General features: G+C 43.4%; 1 protein-coding gene across 1 annotated transcript in view; it reads right to left on the bottom strand.

Moving 5' to 3' along the window:
• The window catches only part of CHRDL1 (chordin like 1), a 665356-nt gene extending 642064 nt beyond the window's left edge, over positions 1-23292 (bottom strand). The window contains exon 1 of the mRNA XM_078688799.1: positions 23031-23292. Within this exon, the coding sequence (XP_078544925.1) occupies positions 23031-23127 (97 nt within the window). The 5' untranslated portion in view covers positions 23128-23292. The remainder of the gene's footprint in view (positions 1-23030) is intronic.
• Between the last annotated feature and the right edge of the window lie 297 nt (positions 23293-23589).

Below are 23589 nucleotides of genomic sequence, written 5' to 3'. Positions count from 1 at the left end.
TCTGCCTGCGTGCCTCAAGTCAGTTGCAGCCACAGCACTAGCTATCAGACAAAGTGATTCCATAGTATTAGGACATTCCTTGACAGTACAAGTTCCACACTCCGTGGAAGTTCTTTTAAACCGAACACAGACTCAGCACTTGACAATTGCACGTTTAACAGGTTATGAACTGACACTGTTCCAGCCACACATAGAAATCAGACGCTGCAACGTTCTAAATCCTGCTACACTGTTACCGTCAGTTAATTCAAATCCTGCCACACATGACTGTGTGGAAGTAGTCAACACTATGACTAAGCCAAGACAAGATCTGACAGATTTTCCATTACCAGATCCCGATCTGACACTTTATGTGGATGGTTCATGTATGAGAACAAGTACAGGAGAACTAGTAGCCGCGTATGCAGTGACTACTGACACTGAAGTTATAGAAACACACCGTATTGACACCCTGTCCGCTCAAGCAGAGCTAGTTGCTCTGACACAAGCCTGCATACACGCCAAGAACCTGAAAGTGAATGTTTACACAGATTCACGCTACGCATTTGGAGTTGTACACGACTTCGGAGTGCTCTGGCAGGAGAGAGGTTTCATGACTTCTCATGGAACCAAGATTCAGCATGGTCTCCTTATTCAAGCTCTGTTAGGTGCCATACATTTACCGACATCTATCGCTATCATGAAATGCAAAGCACATACGAAAGTTACTGACACTATTTCCCAGGGTAATGATCTAGCAGATCGCACAGCCAAGCTTACAGCACAGACACCAGATATTCCAGTTAACAAGACACCGACATCCACTCCAGATCCGACTACTTGTATGACAGTTAAGGACCCTACTCAAGATGTCATAGATATCCAGTTACATGCTACTCCCGAAGAAATCAAGAAATGGTCCGAACAAGGAGGGGTCCAGACAGATCAGGGATGGGTGACGAAGGGAAAAGCCACATGGTTTCTCCCCGACTCTATGGTTCAAGTCATTATCAATACCGCACATAGTCCAGCACATTTAGGAGAAAAAGCTATGTTAGACAGTATCCAGAACATTTGGTTTAACAAGCATTTACGAGCTGCAGCTAAGCAGAAAGTCCGTACCTGTATGATATGTTGCCAGTTTAATCCAGGTAAAAGTGTCCCGGTGGAACAAGGTGGATTCCAGCCTCCTGACCACCCTTTTGAGGTCCTCCAGATGGATTATATTCAGATGGAGCGATGTCGAGGTTTCAAGTATGTCCTTGTAGTTGTATGCGCTTTGTCCAGGTGGACAGAAGCATACCCAGTTCCAGATTACACAGCCGCGACCACTGCCAAGCAGTTGGTTCATGAATTCTTCCCCCGCTATGGACTCCCTAGGGTCGTATATTCTGATAACGGCCAGCCATTCTCATCTGAGCTCATGAAACACATCTCCCTTTTGTTAGGATACCAGTGGAAGTTCCATTGTGTACGCCATCCTGAAGCAGCCGGTCTCGTAGAGAGACATAATCAAACCCTGAAAATCCGTATTGCTAAAATCTGTCAAGAAAAAGGTGTAGACTGGTTAGTTGCCCTACCAGTCGCTCTATTCTATATGCGCATGGTCGCACATTCCAGATCAGGTCTGTCCCCTTACGAGGTCGTATTCGGCCGCCCCCCGAATGTATGGGGTACACCTAGACCTCGAAGTATTACAGATGTTTCAAGTAATATGCTGACAGATTACCTAGCTTCCTTGATGTCTGCCCTACACTCTTGTCGTTCACAGGTTGCCGCCGCATTTCCAGACAATACCGAGGTGGCACCGCATGAAATCGTTCCCGGAAGTCTGGTTCTTGTAAGGAACTTTGATCGTTCAAGTCCGCTGGAGCCCCGCTGGAAGGAGCCCAAGCAAGTTCTCCTGGCCACCCGTACTGCCGTCAAGCTGGAAGGCAGGAAGGGCTGGGTACATTTGTCGCATGTAAAGAAGTTTTATGGACTAAAGACTGTTTCCAAGAACATTTCCGAGGATTTTAAAGACTGCCAAAGTACTATTCTCAAGGACTGTCCCGCAAAAGACAATGATACAAAACCCTCCCTGTTAGAGAAAACTCCGCAGCAGGAGTATAAGTTGAAATTAAGGTCTAGTAAAATAAGTCAGCCAGTTTGATTGTCTAAGTCCTCCCCTAGGTGAAACGGTTAGACCGGTTTCTGACATGTATAAAATAGACCCCCATAGAGAGAGAGTTAGTGAGAACTCTAAAAGTTGCATTATTATTTTATGTTTTCTGCTATATCTCAGCCTTATGATTACCTGCACGAGTTATGCATTTTATTTATGTTTTCCAGTTTCTCATGTAAATAAGTCTTCTAATACTACAGTAGAGCATACGTTTAGTGATCTGCCTCCTCATGAACTATCTTATCGTCTTGCTATGCGAAATAATTCCTTTATCCGCATGTTACATTATTCACACCAGACCAGCAATGCCACTAATTGTTGGGTATGTGGTCGACTCCCCCCTTTCCAGACACCGAAGGGAGTTCTGCCACTGTTTCCTTATCCATTTTCACATAACGGTTCATGTGGAGCATGGTCCACGTTAACGTCGTCCCCAAATGATATGTCCTTTCTGAACAGTACATGTTTTCCAGACAAGCAAGGTCTTCCCCACAGAACAGGGTTAGATCTAGAAAATGAAGTTTATAATTTGGGTAATTATTCTTCGAATTTCATGGTCCTGAATGTTCAGTCTGATACTACTCCAGACTTACCTGCTATGTCAGTACTACCAGTCAAAGGTGAATTATGTGTCAGAAAGAATGGTTCCATACATGTAGGACATAGTGATTGTACTACTATTGTCAAGTATAGTGACAGTGGGAAATCTATTTTCAAAGCTTCACGTCATTCTTATTTTGTTTGTGGTCAGACCGCATATGTTCGTCTGCCCCTCGATTGGGAGGGAACCTGTTACATTGCCTTCCTACTGCCACCAGTTTTTCTAGCCCCACCTGACTATCATAGGAACTCCCACCTAGTACATACTAGACACAAGAGAGACCTCCCGATTGTTGATTATACTGAAACTGCTCTAGAACAATACATAGACATCAATAAAGGTGTCTTTCCCTACTTAGGTACTGTCGTGAATAGTAAACTGATACGTAGATTAACCAGAACACTTGAAGCAGTAGTGATTGAGACTACCTCCGCTCTAGGTAACTTAACCGAAGAGCAATCTTTTATGAGAATTGTCGTGCTCCAGAATCGTCTCGTCCTTGACGTCATACTGGCCGATAGGGGCGGGGCATGTAGAGTCATCGGATCTAGTTGCTGCATTTTCATTCCTAATAACGCGCCGTCTGTTTATTCAGCTATAACCAGACTCCATAAAATTGCCCATCTGTTACACCAAAATCCAGGCACCTGGACATGGTCCGGTTGGTTCTGGAATATAATTTCCGCCTGGGGATGGAAAGTATTGTCCTTTCTAGGTATTGCAGTAGCGATCATATTCAGTTGCTGCCTCTGTATACAATGTGGCCCTGCGATTTGCGGCATTTGTGCTACCTCTTGTATTCCTAGTCCCAAGTCCCGTTCTAAATCCAGTTCCAAGAAAATTCGAGACGAGCAAATGATACTGTATGAAATAATAGATGGTATCATGAATATTGATGTTTCCTGATGGAAACGTAGTGACAAGGAGGGAATGTGGAAAAGTAAATTTTGCCATGTTCTGTGTCCCTACGTGTTCCCCGTCTTATGTTATGTGTGCATGATTAATATGCATATGTATTCCCATTATCGATTAAAGACGCAATTACAGTTGTGTCCATCTCTAGTATGCCAGTTTCCAGTTCTCGTGAATACAACGAATATTAGGCCTATGTAAAGCTACGTTGCCACGTTTCACAGTGTGCACGTTATTTCATTGAACAATCCCCGTTTCTAGGCCTCAAAAGGGCCCGGACACCAGATTCAGCTCCTGTCTCCTGAGCCCTCGCTGAGGAGCGATACAGCCCCCACCTGTATCCCTGACCCTTCACTTACTTCCTGCCTCACAGTGCCCGGCTCGGCCTGGCTCTGCCTGCCAGTCTGCCAAGAGTATGTTATGATTCTAGTTATCAGTCCGGCTCTCCTTCTCTGCATTCCTAAGCTACTGAATCGCATCAATAGTTTCAGTCATCGTCTAGCCTTTACGTCTCCATGTAAGAGAAATACTGTATTAATGGTCATTTAATATTCCTCAACACACACTACATGTAGACTAATGCATGCACCAGTCTTAGTGTCTGTTAGCCTTTGCCCTGATAACTTTTGGATTCTATCAACATGTTCTCTAAACATCAGATACTAGATAGTGTTTAGGTACATGTCGCTCTGACTCTCCAGACTTTCGTCTCTCCTTCTAGCTCAGAAGTCATAGCTCCCAGCTTCTCCCTAGTAACACGTCACTGCCAGCTTGCGCGCACCACTAGGTTATAGGTCCCGGCTCCTCAGGTAGCCCCCTCCATGTTTCCGCCCCATTTATGACATATTCTGTTACGTTTACATCACATGTCTATGTCCACACCTCCTGTTACACCTACTTTCACCCTTATCTTTCGCGACTGTTACTGACCCCACCCACTGCTCCGCCTATCGTATGTATTGTAATGCAATTGTTTTAGTATATATACTTGTGCACTGTTATTAAATGTTACGCCAACACCGATCCTGCCCCTGGCAGCGCTGCCATCCTATTCCTGTGCAGGTTGTCCTGTTCCTGTCCTTATGCTGTATTAAACCTGCAAACTCCTACTACCTCGAATCTTGACTCTTATTTATTGAGCTATCTGTTATTACTATGTCCAGTCAAAAATAGATCCGGTATTATTTATTTATATACCACAATTGGAATAAAGTGGTAACACTTAATACATTTAGTTTGAAAAGGAACAAAATGAGGGGTTTCATTTTGCCATAGAAATGTTATATATATATATATATATATATTCACTGAAAAAACCATAGGTTACACACCAGTTATAGTTAGGAATGAGCATTTAAAAAACCTTTGAAATTCACTGAAAAAAACATAGGTTTGACACCAGTTATAGTTAGCTGGAAATTTTACTTGCATAAAACCATTGAAATTCCCGTTATAGTTAGTTGGACTCACTATAACTTGCACGTCTGCAATGCACTGCTGATGACGTCACATATTACATCACTCATGCATATATTTAAATATTTAAACATTACTCGCTAATATGTGTATTCACTAAGATACACTTAATAAGCCAGTTAACCAATCAATTTTTAAAAACACTGTCATGAGTGATGTAATATGTGACGTCATCAGCAGTGCATTGCAGACGTGCAAGTTATAGTGAGTCCAACTAACTATAACGTGGGAATATATATATATATATATATATATATATATATATATTTCTTTTTTTTCTTTTTTTTTTGGTACAAAGGACGCCGCACACAGCAACTTCAGTTCACAGATTTATTGAGCAAGGCCGTCAGGCTGAAACGCGTTGGTGTTAGACTGGGCACTGAAATAAATCTGTGAACTGAAGTTGCTGTGTGCGGCGTCCTTTGTACCAAAAATTGTTTTTTGGCCATTGGTCTGGCCCAACGCCGGCACCCGCTGGAGAGCGATCCTGTTACAAGACCACATTGCACCAAAAAAAAAAAATATATATATATATATATATATATATATATATATATATTACCTACTGGCGGTCACCAGTAGGTATATATAGTTAGGATTTTTTCTCTATGGGATTTTTGAAAATTCTATGTCTAATAACTTTGGCGTTTGTGGACGGAATTGGCTGAAATTTTCAGGAAAATGGAACATTTTGTTTCTGAGCAGCCACTGAAAATTTGGGGGGGTTTCATCAAGGGGGGGCCGAGAAAAAAGGGGGGTCCCAAAACGCGTTTTTCCCATGTTAATTTCCATAGGGCGGTTGGCCTCACTTTTAGCCCGAACGGCTGAATGGATTTGCACGAAACTTGGCAAAATTGTAGGGACTGTTAGCCTGATGTGCCTTTGCTAGGTCTCAAGATATGTACTCCAGTGGATTTTGAGAAATTAACGTTCAAAAAAAGATATATATCTGTAAGCGCGCTCCGGGTAGCGCTCCGGTTCGCGTACTTGACGCATAACGGAACTGATTGGCTCTCCGGTGTCTGTCAACATTCTAAACAGTCCGGAGCGGCCGCCATCTTGTCTCTCGGTAGGATCGAGAGACAAGAGGAGGCCAAAACAAAGGGGGAAATGACCATAAGGGGGCATAGTAGATCCTCCCTGACCCCCTAGGTTTGATGTGGAGGCTTTAAAAGGGCCCCACGGGGCAAAAAAAAAAAAAAAAATGTCTTTGTTTTTGCGTGGGGAGCGCCCGGTACGCGCACCGGGAAGCGGTCCGAGGAGCGTACTATGAGGAAAAAAGAAAGACAGGGTATAAAAATTTGGGCAATTTTGTTATAAATGGAAGGTAGTTCTGAAAAGAACTGGTTTTTTATTCTTTTTATTTTTTTATTTTTTTTATTAATTTTCTGAACAATTTTTTGATTTTTTTTTTTGATTTTTGAAAACTATTTTGTGGTTTTTTGTGTTTTTAAAGAGGAAATAACAAAAAAGCAGGGTTTGAACATGTCTCAACAGGAGCAAAAAAAAATAAAAAGGATTCATTGTTTTCTCATTTTGTTGCATTTATGATTTTCTCCAGCTCGGTTAATCAAAGTAATACTCTTCTCTCTATAACAAATAGTTCCTCCACAATATATACAAACTATTTTGTAGTGTTCAAAAGGAGCTTGAATATTGTCTGGTCCGGCGAATGAGCTTTGTCCACTGGAGGTGCTGGGGATGACATTTGGGGGATTGGCAGCAAGATCCCTTACTTGTGCTTGGGAAAGATTATTAGGGTGCCATCGCTCCATGTGGCAAATCATTGTATGATTGCCAAAGCTGTATTTCTTGTTGGGGTTGCCACGAGAAAGTATATTTTTACATATCAAACAAGACACCTGGGGTGCATTGACCTTATTTTGTCCAGGTGGAATTTTAAAAAATTGCCATATGTAGTGCTCTTTAATATGGCTCTGCCTTGGTGTTTCTGGCAGGAACTGCCTTACTTGCTCTTCCTCCTCCTCCTCCTCTTCGTCCTCATTATCTTCCTCTCTACCAAAGTCCAGTGTTGGAGGTGGTCCTTTTGGTGGTGGTGGTTGCTGAGAAGCACCAGCTGCAGCTATTACAGAAGCCATTGTGAAAAATAGGTCTTGCTCTCTGGAAGTAGAAAGTAAGAATGAGGTAAAAACAAGGAGGGGTTTTCATCATTTGGGGAAAAAAAATAGTTCTAAACCAATGAAAAGTGTTATTTTTAGGTCACATGACCTAGCCTAACAACATTAGGAAACCAAAAGTGAAATGAACCAATGAAAAGTGTTATTAACAAGTCACATGACAAATCACATGACCTGTTATGCTTACGTTACGCGCTCCGCGCCGCGCCCCGGATCGCTTTCGGGAAGCTGCGCTTCGCGCTTCGCCTCGCGGACCGGAGCGCTTCCGGGTGCGCTGACGCGGCGCGTCATATGACGCATTACGCGACAACGCGATACTTCGCGATTACGCGATGCGTCACGATGTTGTTTTCTAACGTGGCAGTTGCGCAAACGGAACGTTTACCGGTTCGCGGACCAGGTCGCGGCAAGAAATTGAGCTAACGGGAAGCTACCCGGTTCGCGGACCGGAAGCGAAACAAAAAAATATATAAAAAAAAATACATTAAAAAATTGTATTAAAAACATATAAAATATATTTTTCGATTTAAAGAAGAATACATTTTAAAGCTTTTGATATTTGCTATTAAAAAACCATTGAAATTCACTGAAAAAACCATAGGTTATACACCATATATAGTTAGGAATTAGCATTTACAAAACCTTAAAAATTCACTGAAAAAACCATAGGTTATAGACCATATATAGTTAGGAATTAGCATTTACAAAACCTTATTTTACTCACACAAAACCATTGAAATTCCATATATAGTTAGTTGCACTAACTATATATCGCGCACCCGCAATCCACTGCTGATGATGTCACATATTACATCATTCATGACATGGTCAGTAACATCACTGATGACATCACTGATGACATCTCAAATGACATCACTGATGACATCACTGATGACATCTCAAATGACATCACAGATGACATCACTGATGACAACATCCAATGACTGTATGTTTCTGTAAAGTTAAAATATGTCTTACATATTGAAGAATGAGTGGATTTATAAGTGTCTGGATGAAGGATTTAGTAGGTGCATGACTGACTGTATGAGTGAGTGATTAAATGTGTCTCACTGAGTGCATGGGTTAGTGACTAAACTGTCTTAATTTCTGCATCATTATATCTTTTGTTCTGTAAACTGATGCATGTGTTGATCAGTAGCTATATGAGTAACTATATGGGTTATTGATTGGTTGCCCATGTATTTGTATGGGAGACTGAGTGTGTGTATGGGTGTCTGGTAGGTGTATGACTCTGTGCATAGATGTGTGAGCAGTTGATTCACTAGATGTATGGGTTCAAAAGTGCATGTGGAAACAGCTGTATGGGGGGTTGACTGTGTGCATGAGTGTATTGGTGAGTGAATGGATATCTCAGTGCTACATGTCAAAGTAAGTACATATGTAAAACACAGTACATGTGAGAGTTGACATATATAAATAACTGTGCATAAGAGCCAGTGAATGTGTGAGTGGCTGTATGGATCATTGTGAACTTGTATCCGGGATTGTATAAGAGAGTAAATATGTGTTAGTATGTGTTTGAATAAGTAAGATGTGTATAACTGTATAGTTGAGAAAATGGAGGTGTGATTGATTCTTTGCATGACTGACTAGGTGTGTGTGTAACTTCATGGATGAGTGACAGTCTGTGGGTGTCTGTTTACACTGAGTGTATCTAAGGTTATATTAGAGTCTGAAGAAGTTCATCGTATTATCACATGAATGATGTCATCAGTGATGTGATCAGTAATGTCAAACCAGTGATGTCATCAGTGATGTCATTTGAGATGTCATCAGTGATGTCATCAGTGATGTCATTTGAGATGTCATCAGTGATGTCATCAGTGATGTCATTTGAGATGTCATCAGTGATGTCACTGACCATGTCATGAATGATGTAATATGTGACATCATCAGCAGTGGATTGCGGGTGCGTGATATATAGTTAGTGCAACTAACTATATATGGAATTTCAATGGTTTTGTGTGAGTAAAATAAGGTTTTGTAAATGCTAATTCCTAACTATATATGGTCTATAACCTATGGTTTTTTCAGTGAATATATATATATATATATATATATATATATATTACCTACTGGCGGTTGCCAGTAGGTAGTTATAGTTAGGACCTAGTTTCCATAGGAAATCTGCAACATTCTATTGGCAATAACTTTGGCGTTGATTGACGGAATTGGCTGAATTTCCCCAAGAAAATGGCCAGCTCCGCTCCGCTCCTTCCCTGAAAGTTTGGGGGGGATTCGTCAAGCGGAGGCCGACATAAAAGGGGGGTCCCAAAACGTGTTTTCCCCATGTTAATTTCCATAGGGCGGTTGGACTCACTTTTAACCCGAACGGCTGAATGGATTCCCACGAAACTTGGCAAAATTGTAGGGACTGGTAGCCCGATGTGCCTTTGCTATGTCTCAAGATATGTGCTCCAGAGGATTTTGAGTAATTTAGGTTCAAAAAAATATATATCTCTATAAGCACGCCCCGGTACGCGCACCGGGGCGCGTACCAGCGCGCTACGCGAGTTCGCGCGCGGAAAGCTGATTGGCTCTCGGGTGTCTGTCAACATTCCAAACAGTCCGGAGCGGCCGCCATCTTGTGTCTCGGTAGGATCGAGACACAAGAGGTGGCAAAAACAAAGGGGGAAATGACCAAAAGGGGGCAGGGTAGACCCCCCCTGACCCCATAGGTTTGATGTGGGGGCCATAAAAGGGCTTCGCGGGGCAAAAAAAAAAAAAAAAGATTTTCGCGGGGGGATAGCCCGGTACGCGCACCGGGGAGCGTACCATGGGGAAAAAAGAATGACAGATTTTTTTTTAAATGTAGCCTTTTCTTATAAATTGGAGGTAGTTCTAAAAAGAACTGTTTTTTTTCTTCTTTTTGTTGTTTTATATTTTTTTTAATGTTTTTTTGAACATTTTGTACTTTTTTTGGCTTTTATGAACTATTTTCTATTTTTTTGGTTATTTTTATGGGGAGAAACAAAAAACAGGGAATTGTAAACGGCTCAACTGGAGCAAAGAAAAATAAGCCCTCCCCTGACACAGCGACCCCAGCGCTGTTGCTGGGAAACGCCCACACCGCCAGCGCGGTCAGAACGCGGAAGCCACGCCCACTGCGAGGCCACGCCCCCTTGACTATAAAACGCTGAAATCAAGCGCGTCGCATTATTGTTTGTTTTGATATCCTCTGAGGCGGAAGCCGGAGGACTGTGCCCACAAGTGATTTTAAAATTGTATTTCTTTCGTGTGTTTGATTTTAAAACTATCACGGAGCTCACCTGCACTGAAACGCTGAGTTACTAGCGCTCTCACAGCCCTCCTAGCCCTCCCCTGACACAGCGACCCCAGCGCTGTTGCTGGGAAATGCCCACACCGCCAGCGCGGTCAGAACGCGGAAGCCACGCCCACTGCGAGGCCACGCCCCCTTGACTATAAAACGCTGAAATCAAGCGCGTCGCATTATTGTTTGTTTTGATATCCTCTGAGGCGGAAGCCGGAGGACTGTGCCCACAAGTGATTTTAAAATTGTATTTCTTTCGTGTGTTTGATTTTAAAACTATCACGGAGCTCACCTGCACTGAAACGCTGAGTTACTAGCGCTCTCACAGCCCTCCTAGCCCTCCCCTGACACAGCGACCCCAGCGCTGTTGCTGGGAAACGCCCACACCGCCAGCGCGGTCAGAACGCGGAAGCCACGCCCACTGCGAGGCCACGCCCCTATCACCAACTACAAATGTGCCGGTCATACCAGCGCAGCGGACGAGCGCAGCGGGAGCGCCGTTTGCGCGCCGAAGGCGCGCCTAAGGCAAGCCCGTCTGCGCCCGTCCGCGCACGACCGGGCCTAGGGCCACAATCCCTGGCGGATACAGCTGCCCCTAGGGTAAGCTACTCACGTCGGGAGCTACTAAGCCTCAGACCCCCCACCTCCCCTTGTGAATACATTCATGACCTAAATGGACCTTTCATCCGCTGTTCCCTCTGCAAGCCAGTCCAGCTCAAACTACCTATAAAACCTCACAAGCCCGCTGCCCTGAAACTGGCATCGTTAAACTGCAGATCGCTCCCTAAACACGCGACGCAGATTAACCACCTCATAGAAGACCAGGAGATTGACATCCTCTTCCTCACGGAAACATGGCTCGCCCCACATTCGGAGTCAGACATGGTGCTAGCTACCCCACCGGGCTTCCTCATTCAGTCCCTACCCCGCCCCTTAGGCCGAGGTGGTGGTGTTGCCATCATTCATCGGGACTACCTTCACTGCAAATCCGGCGATGCGCAGATCCCTGACTCTGAAAGCCTGCAATTCACAATCAAGCTAGACCCGACCAACTCACTGACAGGAGTCCTTGTTTACCGCCCTCCCGGTCATCCAGGCCCTTTCGCTAGCTCTCTCCTGGACACTGTAGCGACCCAGGCACACTCCTTATCAAATTTCCTGATCGTAGGGGATCTAAAAATCCATCTGGATGACCCTACCGACCCGGCAGCAGCTGACCTGATCTCCGATCCGGCAGCACTTGACATCCACCTCCTTAATTCTGGAGCCACTCATACTAAGGGTCACCTGCTGGATCCAGTGTTCACCAGCACCCCTGCGATGCAAGTGAAGGAGGCCTCTCCCTTACCCTGGACAGACCATTTCTTAGTCTCCTTCCTACTACCAGGATCTTTCAGGACACCTCAAAAACCGCCTACCTACATCAGGGACAGGACCTGGTCCAGACTTCCCACCGAAGAATGGGCCAGGAATCTTAAAAACACCATCCCTGTACACGCAGAAGACCCGGTTGTCGCCGACAGTAATTTCAGAGAGTGGATCACCACCTCCCTGGACTCCGTACTCCCACTAAGAACCAGGGAGGACAAAAACGGTAAACCCGGGTCCGCCCCGTGGTATACTTCGGACCTCCGACTACTCCGCAAAAACTGTAAAAGAGCTGAACGGCTTTGGAGGAAAGACTGGCAGCACACCAGCAAGGAAGCATACCATAATACAGTCAGACTCTACAAAGATGCCATTAGGCACGCCAAAGCTTCCCATTATGACACGCGGATAACAGAATCCTCCAATTCGGCCAGGGAATCCTTCCTAATTGTAAAGGAGCTGCTTAAAGTACCTAACTCTCCTTCCTCCAGTTCCCCCCCGGTGGACCGAAGTAATGATCTAGCCACCTATTTCGACGACAAAATCGCCCGTATTCTAGCTTCCCTCCCCTCTCCTGGTCCCGCCAGCCATTTGGACAATCCTCCACCTCCCAGCCAGACCGAAAATAATCCCCGCCCTCAACTTGCGACATTCAGGCCAGTAACATACATAGAGGTAGAACGAACCATGACCAAAATGAGAAGCGGATCACCTCTGGATCCGGCTCCCATTAGATTCCTCAAAACCGTGGCCCCTGTCATCGTCCCCACGGTCATGGAGCTCATTAATAGCTCACTTGCCCAGGGATCTGTTCCTGCCAGCTGGAAGAGCGCCGTGGTAAAAGCACTCCTTAAAAAACCCCAGCTCGAGCCAGCAGATATGGCAAACTACCGACCAATATCACTCCTTCCGGCAATCAGCAAGGTAGCTGAGAAACTGGTCAACGGACAATTGTCCCAGTTCTTTGAAACAAACAACGTCCTACGGGAATCCCAAACTGGATTTCGCCCGGGTCATGGCACAGATACTGCCCTCCTCGCCGTCATCGAGGAGGCAAGGCGCATACTGGATTCAGGAGGGTCAGTGGCAGTGATCCTCCTGGATCTCAGTGCAGCCTTCGACACAGTTAACCATCGTGTCCTTCTCCACCGACTCGCGGCAGCAGGGATCACCGGGACGGCACTCAGCTGGATAGAATCCTTCCTCACCGGACGCACGTTCCAGGTATGGGACGGCAATTATCACTCATCCACCCTCCCCCTCACAAGCGGGGTCCCTCAGGGATCTTTCCTGAGCCCGACGCTTTTTAATGCATATATGGCCCCTCTTGAAGACGTGGTGACACCATTTGACATAAAAATGGTAAGCTACGCTGATGACACTCAACTGGTCGTCTCCTTATCCCAACTAGTCGACCACCCAGAGAACCTGGCCAACTGTCTCACACAAATCCACAGCTGGATGAGTGATTCATCATTAAAATTAAATGGGTCTAAGACGGAAGTGATGCTCCTGGGAAAACAATGGGCGACCATCCCCCCAACAGTCTGGCCTGACGTGTACGGAGAAATCCCTTCTCCGAAGCGTGAAATCAAAACCCTTGGAGTGTGGCTCGAACCTGAGCTTACCATGAAGACGCAAGCGGACAAAACTGCGGGTACCTGTTTTGGGCTCATGCGTACTACCCGTAAGATTCTCCCCTTATTACCACCTGCTTCCAGGAAACTCCTTATCCAGGGACTAGTATTGTCCCGTCTGGATTATAGCAATATGTCTACCAGGGAGCCCCAGAGGCCACATTGACGAGACTGCAGCGGACACAGAACGCTGCGGCACGTCTGCTCATGAACCTTCCCTCAAGAGTGTCAGCAAAACCAGCCCTCAAGGCCCTGCACTGGCTCCCTGTGCGCCAAAGGGTGGAATTCAAAGCCATGTGCACGACACACAAACTAATCAACGGATCTGGCCCTGCGATCCTCAGCAGCTTGGTCACCCCCTACAAAGCATCCAGATCCCTCCGTTCGGAGAATGAGCACTTAGCCAACATCCCCAAATTCAAAAGGACACGCACAGGAGGACGACGATTCTCGGTTCAAGCGGCCATGGGATGGAACTCCCTCCCACGCACCCTCAGACTGGAATCCAGTTACCTGGTTTTTCGCAAAAAAATTAAAACGCACCTATTCCCGAAATAAATGTCCCCCCTCCCTTCCCTTCCCTCAATGGATATCAACCTTTTTACAGCGCGGGGATGCCCTTGGGTCACCAGGCGCTATACAAATCGCTAAATAAATAAATAAATAAATTTTGGGGCAATTGTGGTTGTCACCAGCACGGTTGATGAGCTTTATGCTCTGCTCACCATAGGTGATGGTCTTACCACAAAAAATACAAGTGATCTTGAATTCACCAAACTGTGGTTGTATGTTTGGGACCATCTCCCTTGTCTCTGGTCCCGATGGAGTGGGTTGCTTTCTTTTGGAGGTGCTGGGTGAAGATTGGGGAGGGTTACTGGCCAGTTCTCTCACCTCTGCCGCAGCATAGTTTTTGGGATGCTTGCGCTGCATGTGCCGAATCATGGTGTTATTGCCAAATGAATATTTCTTATTAGGGTTCCCCCTTGAAAGTTCAGAGCCACAGATTTGGCAAGTCACCTTTGGCGCATTCACTTTCTTCTTGCCCTCTGGGATGGAAAAAAACTCCCATACAATGTGCTGCTTTGGCCTATATGGGGTATTGTCTTCTGGCAGGAATGTCCTACTCCCCTCCTCCTCCTCCTCCTCCTCCTCCTCCTCCTCTTCTTCTTCTTGACCACCAATGTGATGTTGTGGTGGTCCTCTTGGTGGTGGTGGTGGTGGTGCAGATGCTCCAGCTGCTGCTGCTACTGTAGCCATTTTAAAGTACAAAATATTAGTCACAGATCTCCAAACAGGTCTTCCTCAGTCAAAGGACAAAGTCTGAATAAGGAAAAAAGGAGGGGGCTTTCATCATTTGGAAAAAAAAAATGTCCTGGACCAATGAAAAGTGTTATTTTCAGGTCACATGTCCCGGGCTTTCATCATTTGGAAACCAAAACTGTTCTGCACCAATAAAAAGTGTTATTTTCAGGTCACATGACCTGACGTGCTTATGCTACGCGCCCCCGGGGCGCGTCGTGTGAGCGCGTCGGATGCTTACGTTGCGCGATTGTATGCGCTCGAGTGCTTCCGGGTGCGCTTGCGTATCACGCGGACGCGGCTACGCGATACGTCACGATGATGTTTGGGCGCGCCCCGGGGCACGTCCCGGGGCGCTTACGTAGCGCGTTCGTATGCGTGTGGGTGCTTCCGGGTGCGCTTACGCCGTACGTAACACGCGGACGCGGCTACGCGATACGTCACGAGGATGTTTTCGTTTGCGGCAATAGCGGTAACGGGACGCTCCCCGGTTCCCGCCCCGGGCGTGCCACAAAATTGCGCTGACCTGGGCGCTCCCCGGTACGCGCCCCGGGAGCGCTCCACGGCAAAAAAAAAAAATGTTTTAAATGTTAATAAAAAAATAGTATTATATAAATATACAATATAGGATTCATTATAAAACATATGACATTTCATAGGTTTGAGGCCATATATATAGTTAGCAATTAGCATTTACAAAACCTTTGAAATTCACTGAAAAAACCATAGGTTTCACACCAGTTATAGTTAGGAATTAGCATTTAAAAAACCTATGAAATTCACTGAAAAAACCATAGGTTTCACACCAGTTATAGTTAGGAATTAGCATTTAAAAAACCTATTATATTCACTGAAAAAACTATAGGTTTCACACCAGTTATAGTCAGCTGGAAATTTTACTCGCATAAAACCATTGAAATTCCCACGTTATAGTTAGTTGGACTCACTATAACTTGCGCGTGCAATGCACTGCTGATGACGTCACATATTACATCACTCATGACATGGTCAGTGACATCACTCATGACATCACTGATGACACCATCCTTGTGACAGAGTGACAGACCTCCTTTCACTGAAATGTAACCCTTGAAACACATATTCAAAAATAAAAACTAACATTTTCAAAAAAATGGAGATAGCCATACCAGTTACAAAAACCAATTCAATTATTCCACCATCTATATACTCATGCACTCATTCACCAACAGTTCTATATAGTCACTCATACATATACTCACTCTTCATATGAAGTGATACACCTATACATCCTCTTACACACCGACAGTCATCCTAAAGATACTCTCACACATTCTCACACATGCAAATAAACTATTGAACATCCATTTATTTGCATATACAGCTATACACACACTACCACTTTACTTCTAAGGAAACTTACACATACTTACTCTCTTAAACAATCACTTATAGAAACACATACTAATTTAAACAGGAACTCTTACAATTCCTCACTCTCACATATACACACTTATATACATCAATCTTCACATATACTAGATTAAAACATATGTAGTTACTGATAAACACACTAGTGAGACAGTCATTCAATCACTAACACACACATATACACACTCATCCACCCATACAGTCCTGCACATATGCTGTCTTCAAAACACATACAAACAGAGAGTCAGCCATTCATGCATCTATGTGCTAAGTAATACCCCCACCAAACCATACAAACACTCATACTGATACTAAGAAAAACATCTAATAACCCATATACATACACATGTAGCAACTCACCAACCCATGCAGGCACTTATACACAAAGTGAAACACTAATACATATATTTGAATATTTAAAGATTACTCTCTAATATATGCATTCACTAAGATACACTTAATAAACCAGTTAACCAATCAATTTTTTTTTTTAAACATCCATGTAAACACTTATTTAAATATTATTTATTATATTATTATTATTTATTATTTATAAAATTTATCAGTGATGTCATGAGTGATGTCACTGACCATGTCATGAGTGATGTAATATGTGACGTCATCAGCAGTGCATTGCACGCGCAAGTTATAGTGAGTCCAACTAACTATAACGTGGGAATTTCAATGGTTTTATGCGAGTAAAATTTCCAGCTGACTATAACTGGTGTTAAACCTATAGTTTTTTCAGTGAATATATATATATATATATTTGTTTATATATATATATATATATATATATATATATGTATGTATATATGTATATATACATATATATATATATATATATATATATATTTTTTTTTTTATAAAGTACTTTTACAAAGTATATGACTTCACCACACATGCATTTGCGTTGTAATGGCATGCGTGATAAAGTTATATATGTTGTAAAAGTTTGAGGAATTATGGCTTTGCGTAATAATTGTCCCACGTTGTAAAAAATGTGGAGTGATGGTATGCGGGATGAAAGAATGCGGGATAACATCATATATTCTACACCAGACCTGCTAGGACCATATATTTATCTAATATTCAGGTACGGGCTGCAGCACTAAATAAATATGAGAGCTTGCGGATAAAAGATGTTAATTGTTACCCAATTTAACAGTATTCATTTTATCGACTTCAGAAGGGCTGAAAACACCAGGATCCAAGCCTCTTACCATGGGTCCCACCTAGATTCCTGGAGTGGATAAGTCTAGACCCAACTCTATAATAGCAAAGAACAGGAATAGTTATCGTTGGTGCAACATGTACAGTGGCGCCGGGATCAAGAGCTATGTGGGACTCACTGAAACTCAAATGTAGTTATTTCTTTCGATTTAACAAGGGGTTCAAGGAGGTTGAGTGCCGGTTTCCCAAGTCTCCCACTCTCCTGCACATTGGCCATCTCCCCATTACCCACACCTGGATCACTGCTTCCTCTCCAAACAACCGCCTTCTGTAGAAACACAAGAGCACACCCAGCTGGTGGGAGGGATACAGTGCCCTAGCTGTCTCTATCACCGCATTTTCTTTTGCTGCCGAGGCTTGCCAACATCTTGGCCCATGATGTGTCTCAGCCAAACTAAGTCAATAATTTGAAGATTAGCATGGAGGATGCACAAAAAGGGAACAAAAAACACAAAACGAACTTGAGAGACTGGCAGAAACTGATATTAACCCCTTCCATGCTGATGATGGCCCCCGGCCGTCATGCATCACGGTGGGCTGATGACGGCTGGGGGCTGTCATGATCCCGCCCACTCTTCGAAACGGCCGCAGAGTGCGAAAATTCGCGCCGCGTGCAAGGGGTTAAGAGCTGCAGCATTTATAGCTTCGACAACCACCCTTTGTTGAGGTCATAAGTTGTCTCACTATATAGGTCATTGTCAGTCTGCCTTCCCACTGGATGCTTAGCATTGCAAATAGGTGCTGTGATATGATGTGGTTAGACTTTATAAAGCACGGTTATCCATGAACTGGATGTCGTGGTGCCACGGGATGAGTGCAGAAGCATCCATCTGATATGATATAGAAGAAAAAAAGATGGCCTTTCAGAAGCTTATGAGAAAGAAGCACAGAGTTAGAAGTGAGCCCCAGGCTTCAGAAGTGAGCTAGAAAGGGCCCTGCCACCCATCCTTGTGCATTTTAGAGACAAGACAATTCAAAGTTTATTGTATGATTAATTAAAATCTTCACAGTATCATCATAACAAGGAGAAGATGAAATGATGGTCTTCCTGTGCCATTCTTTTGAGCAATTAATTAATTTGTCGCATTTCCATTTCAGATTTAAAAATAACATACAAGGCAATCCATGTTTCTTAAAATAAGAGCATTTCATTATAACTTCCTATTCATAAAGATAAAGGCCGAACTTAAGGGGCCAACAGGCTTCCTTTTGTTCCAATATGGTCCTAACTGAACACATTCTGGAGCCTCACACTTTGATGGAAATAAATCGGGGGGGGGGGGGGAAACAAAGGCACGCAGCTTGTTATTTCTACACAGTTACTTAAGAGAGGCAGCTTTTGACTCTGTTCAGTCTCTGTATGTAAGAGATATGCATGCACTGTAAGAATGTCAGATGGTTTGGTCTGTACCAGTTTTTACACACATAATAATTTAAATACCTCTATTTTATTTCTTTTAAAGCGCTTCTCATCCCAATGCAGGGTGTCGGAGCGCTTTACGTAACATACACATTATAAATTGACAATAAATCAGGTTAGTGTGTAAATTAATGTATAAGATATGCTACATAAGAGAGTGAGGGTTACAAGGTGTAAGAGTCACATGTCCTTCATAGCTCACTGTGCTATATTAGAATGATTATAATTTAAAGTTACAAGTAACAAAGGGATCTTTGTGATAAAAGCAGTGACCCACTTACCCAGTTACATAAAATAAAAATCTATCATCTGCATGTTACATTATGTGCTTTGTAGGAGATTCCCCTTCGATACGACTTTGATTCAAATCCGGACCCAGACAAAACACAGATCTCTCCAGCAAAAGCGTTGACCTCCAGAGTTATTTTACCATTATTATTCCCAGATTACTGGGCACTCAAGATCTCTGCAGCAGGTGCCTTAATCCCAAAAGTTATTATAAAATGCAAACCCTGCAACCAATTAAGAAGAACAGATCTACGGCCATGTTTCTCCCTCTTGTCAATTTCTTAGTTGCAGAGTTTAAAAGAATGAAAATATTAGTTGAGGCCCAGATTTTGCGTTGGAGTTGCGCCATGATAGACATGCTAAACATGTCTACGGTGTTAATATCTGATGTCACTTTTTGTGATGTCACTTCCTCTGATGCCACGTGCGATGTTGTGCCGTGACATCATGTGCTGTGATGTCACCCACTATGATGTCACTTGCATACTGCCTAACTTGGTTAGTCCCCCCACCCTACTTTTTTGTTAGGACTTGTGCTCTGCTTACATGACACATTTCGTGATGGTACTACTTTATTATTTTGTCTTTTTTTTTACACATAACGCTGTCCGGGAAAAGAAGTTACCTCATTAGTACCAGTTTAAAGCCCAAATACAGCAGTAAGCAACAGAATGGTCAACCTGTGCGAAGGGTCTTCCCCTTCACAGTAGCACTGATAGCAGCGATTCTACTAACTTCTGATCCGTTTGAGTTATGAACTACTTTTTTGTTAGAATCTGCAGATTATGCGGCAGATGATGGATTACGTGGCAAATGTGGACAATCCATAAATATGCGGAAATGCTGTGGCCGCAAAATCGTATAAGTCCAGTGGCCCTGGCCTTAGCTAAATTCACAGCTTGTATTTTTGTAAATCCCTGTGTTTCACGACATAACTGCATAATGTTGCAATGTTTTTGCAAAAGCATGCTGGTCATTCTTTAAAATGAAATATATAGTATTTAGGTAGAGAGTGTGGCCTGAGACTGAGACATATATATATTTACAGAGATGAGTATGGGTCATTAGTAAATGAGGTCTAGGTAAGTGAATCGAAATTAACATACACACTTGTGCTCATTCCCACAATCCTACAGACCAACTCACACACACACATTACCAAAAACCCATACTATATATTATTATATGACATATATATATACATACCAACACACACATTTATTTGTCACATGTCGTGACCCCCCTCCTCTTTCAGGCCCCCTCATCTCTCTGTTCTCTCTCTCTCTCTCTCTCTCTCTCTTTTCTCACATTTGTGTCCTTCCATTTAATCTGTGTGCATTTTCACTCTTTCACATCTCCTGCATCATCTTCTCTGCCCCAGGGTCTGTCATCTCTCTCTGGCCCCTGTATTTCCATCTGACTCCCTATCCTTTCGCCCCCCCCTTTCCCTGCTCTAGCATCTCTTTCTGACCCCTTTGTTGTCATATTTTGCCCCCTTATCTTTAAGCTCTCAGTGCCTCGTGCATTTCTCTCCCTCTGTCCTGCCTCCTCCCTCATCCCAGGCTCACCTCACCCTCGATCCTCTACTCTTCAATCCTTCCGGCTCTCTAGTGCTGTGACCCCTGACCTAGCAGCACCTGCTGCCCCTTGAGACTGTTTCCACTCTCCTCCTGCGCCCCTCTCTTGTTCCCACCTCTGCTTTCTGGACATAGAGTGTGTGCCTGCTGCCTTTCTTCTCACAGCAGGTGTCCGGAGTCAACACCGGCACAAATTAAGCACTGAAACAAGGCATCCCCTATTCCTCCCTCAAACTACCAGTGTAACTGCCACTACCTCTCAAGTGCCTCCCAAAGTAACTCCAAGGTGGTCTGACCCTGCCTTACTCGCATCACACCACAAAATACGATTAATTACGTAAATTCGTGCATTACTGCTTTTCGGTGGTTCAGAAAGTGCTTGCACGTCTCAAAGGAAGTGCATTAGTGTTAATTTTCCGCATTTGCATTTCACAGCATTATTGAAACGTATTTATTCTTGTTGATAAAGTCACACAATGTGGACAAACAAAGCAATACAACTCACAGAAAGAAAAGATAAATACAGCAGTACATAGATAAAATAGCAAAAGTGTATGAAACTTTAAGAAAACTTATAAATCGGATATGTCTGTCAGCGTCAAGGGATAGATATAAAGCTTGGAGCTCGAATACCACTCAGTGTTGCAAAAACGTCTCCTGCTTACAAGACCTGGACAAGCGAATAAAACATGTTTAAAATCCGGTAGTGCTAATTTGCATAATGAGCAAGTCGAATTCTGACCACTCTGGATGCCATTTAGACAGATTACTATTCTAGTGCAAACCATCGCTTCTTAATTGAGCACAAGTCTGCGTAATATGTGATCGTTAATTAATAGCATATATGGTTGCGTCACTTTGGGTTTTTTCTTTGTGCAAGCCGTCACATGGGCTTCCAGACAACAATAACTCCTTCACTAATAATCTTTTCAGGAACTCAAAAAAAAATGTCTATCGGAAGAGACAAGCACGAACCAGGTGTAACTCCAAAATAAAGCATGCAAAAGAAAACCTTTAGGTAAAGTGTGTTTTTTATTCTCACCTGAGCAGATCTCACAGCATTATTGCATTAATGTTAAAAGGGCAATGCTCAGAGAAGCACGAACCGTGAGCCCAGGAGGAAGCACACTCCATGTTCGCCCACTCCCCCCGGATAGACATATCACACTGCTGCAGAGTCACGTTGAATCTGTTTCTTCCAACAATTACTATCAATGAATCGAAGAAGCTGTCTGATGGGCCTCACTGAACATGATCTGAAATGTATGTGTCGATTTTGCAATATTGCAGCTTTTATGACCGGAAAATTCTCAAACACCATGGGTCAGCTGACACAACATTTGGAAAATAGAAAATAAGCTGACAGTTGTGCTAACTTTAAAATACATAAGTTTCGATGAATATTCATGTATTAGGTTAATGGATTGCTGTGTTCTAGTTCTAATGTGTGCATATTATTAACTTTTGTGACCTGCATTCTGCAGGGCTAAGGACACCGACTTCTAAACTGAACAATGAAGCAAATATCAAAATATCTTCAAATCAGTAAATTCCACACAAAATATAATTATTAGCTAATCTTAGCATTTATTAGCTGATGGTTGCCTCTAAAACGCAGTTATAAATGCACACGTGAATGTTTCTGCTGTCCCCTTCCACTATCTTTATGTAATTAATGGTTAGTGATTAGCAATACAATCACCGCTTTTCTTATTTGTCTCACTATCTACAGAAATGTACATTTGATATAAACATACACATGTGTATTTTTTACATATCTATAGATAAATATTTTATTGCACTTAAGTAGCTTTTTTATCAGTTAAATGTGCAATATATACATATGTGTGTGTGTTTGTGTGTGTCTAATTTATGTATTGAATTCATTTTGGGGGGAATCTGTAACATTCGTAAAAGTTTAATAGAAGAGTTTTCTTGTAAAGTTTGCCAGTCTTTGATTAGTTTTTAAGTAAAATAACCTGGCACTGACTTGGGCACAGATGAGTAAATATTTTCAATTTCACATCTAACTGTTTCAACTGAGATTCTTTAAAATAAACATAGTAAAAGCAGTTTTAAGTAGAAGCCTGGGAGGTGTCTGCACTCTGAGGGAAAGGGACGCACTTTGCATCTGGCAGACGTGCCACCCTCTCTGCTTGTCTCTTGGCCAGTATGGCTCTAGCAGTTTATTTATAACACAGATACAGACTTAAAAACGCTCGATTAATGTACTTACGTTTTACTTGCTCTGATTTGCATCCTTCCAGAAACAGCAGGAACAGCACCGAGGACACGACGCCTCTGGAGTACCCCGGCGCCCACTGCGTCCTCATGTTTACTAAGCGCGCTGCGGCTGCAGGCTCACACTGTAGGCGCTGAATGCCGCCGCTGTCTGGGATGAAATATTAACGGGTTTTACAGCACAGCTCCTGGGGGAGTATTTACGAAGGTGCGAGCCTAATTACTGCCTGTGGACAGGCTTCCTAACCTGCCAGGCTAAACCCGGCGGAGGAGCCCCCTCTAGTGGAACCTTCGAGCTTTGCAGGTGAAGCGGCTCCTGCGTTTTATTGGTGAAGGAGGTGACTGAGGTTGACTGACGCACTTCACTTTAATTTAGAGACGTGCTGCGGATCTCAAGAGACGTTGTCAACATCTATAGCAAGTAAAAGACTACGATGGTTTAAACAAATACGTTAAAATAGAAAAGTAGCTTGGAAATGGAAATAATTACAAACTAATCCTCCTTTTTACCCCAAGTGCACAACTTGATGAAAATACAATGAAATATGGAGTAA

The sequence above is a fragment of the Lissotriton helveticus genome, chromosome 4_1 (assembly GCF_964261635.1).
Source record: "Lissotriton helveticus chromosome 4_1, aLisHel1.1, whole genome shotgun sequence".
Classification (NCBI taxonomy): domain Eukaryota; kingdom Metazoa; phylum Chordata; class Amphibia; order Caudata; family Salamandridae; genus Lissotriton; species Lissotriton helveticus.
Note: the sequence above shows the minus strand (reverse complement) of the source record. Positions and strands in the feature narration are given on the sequence as shown.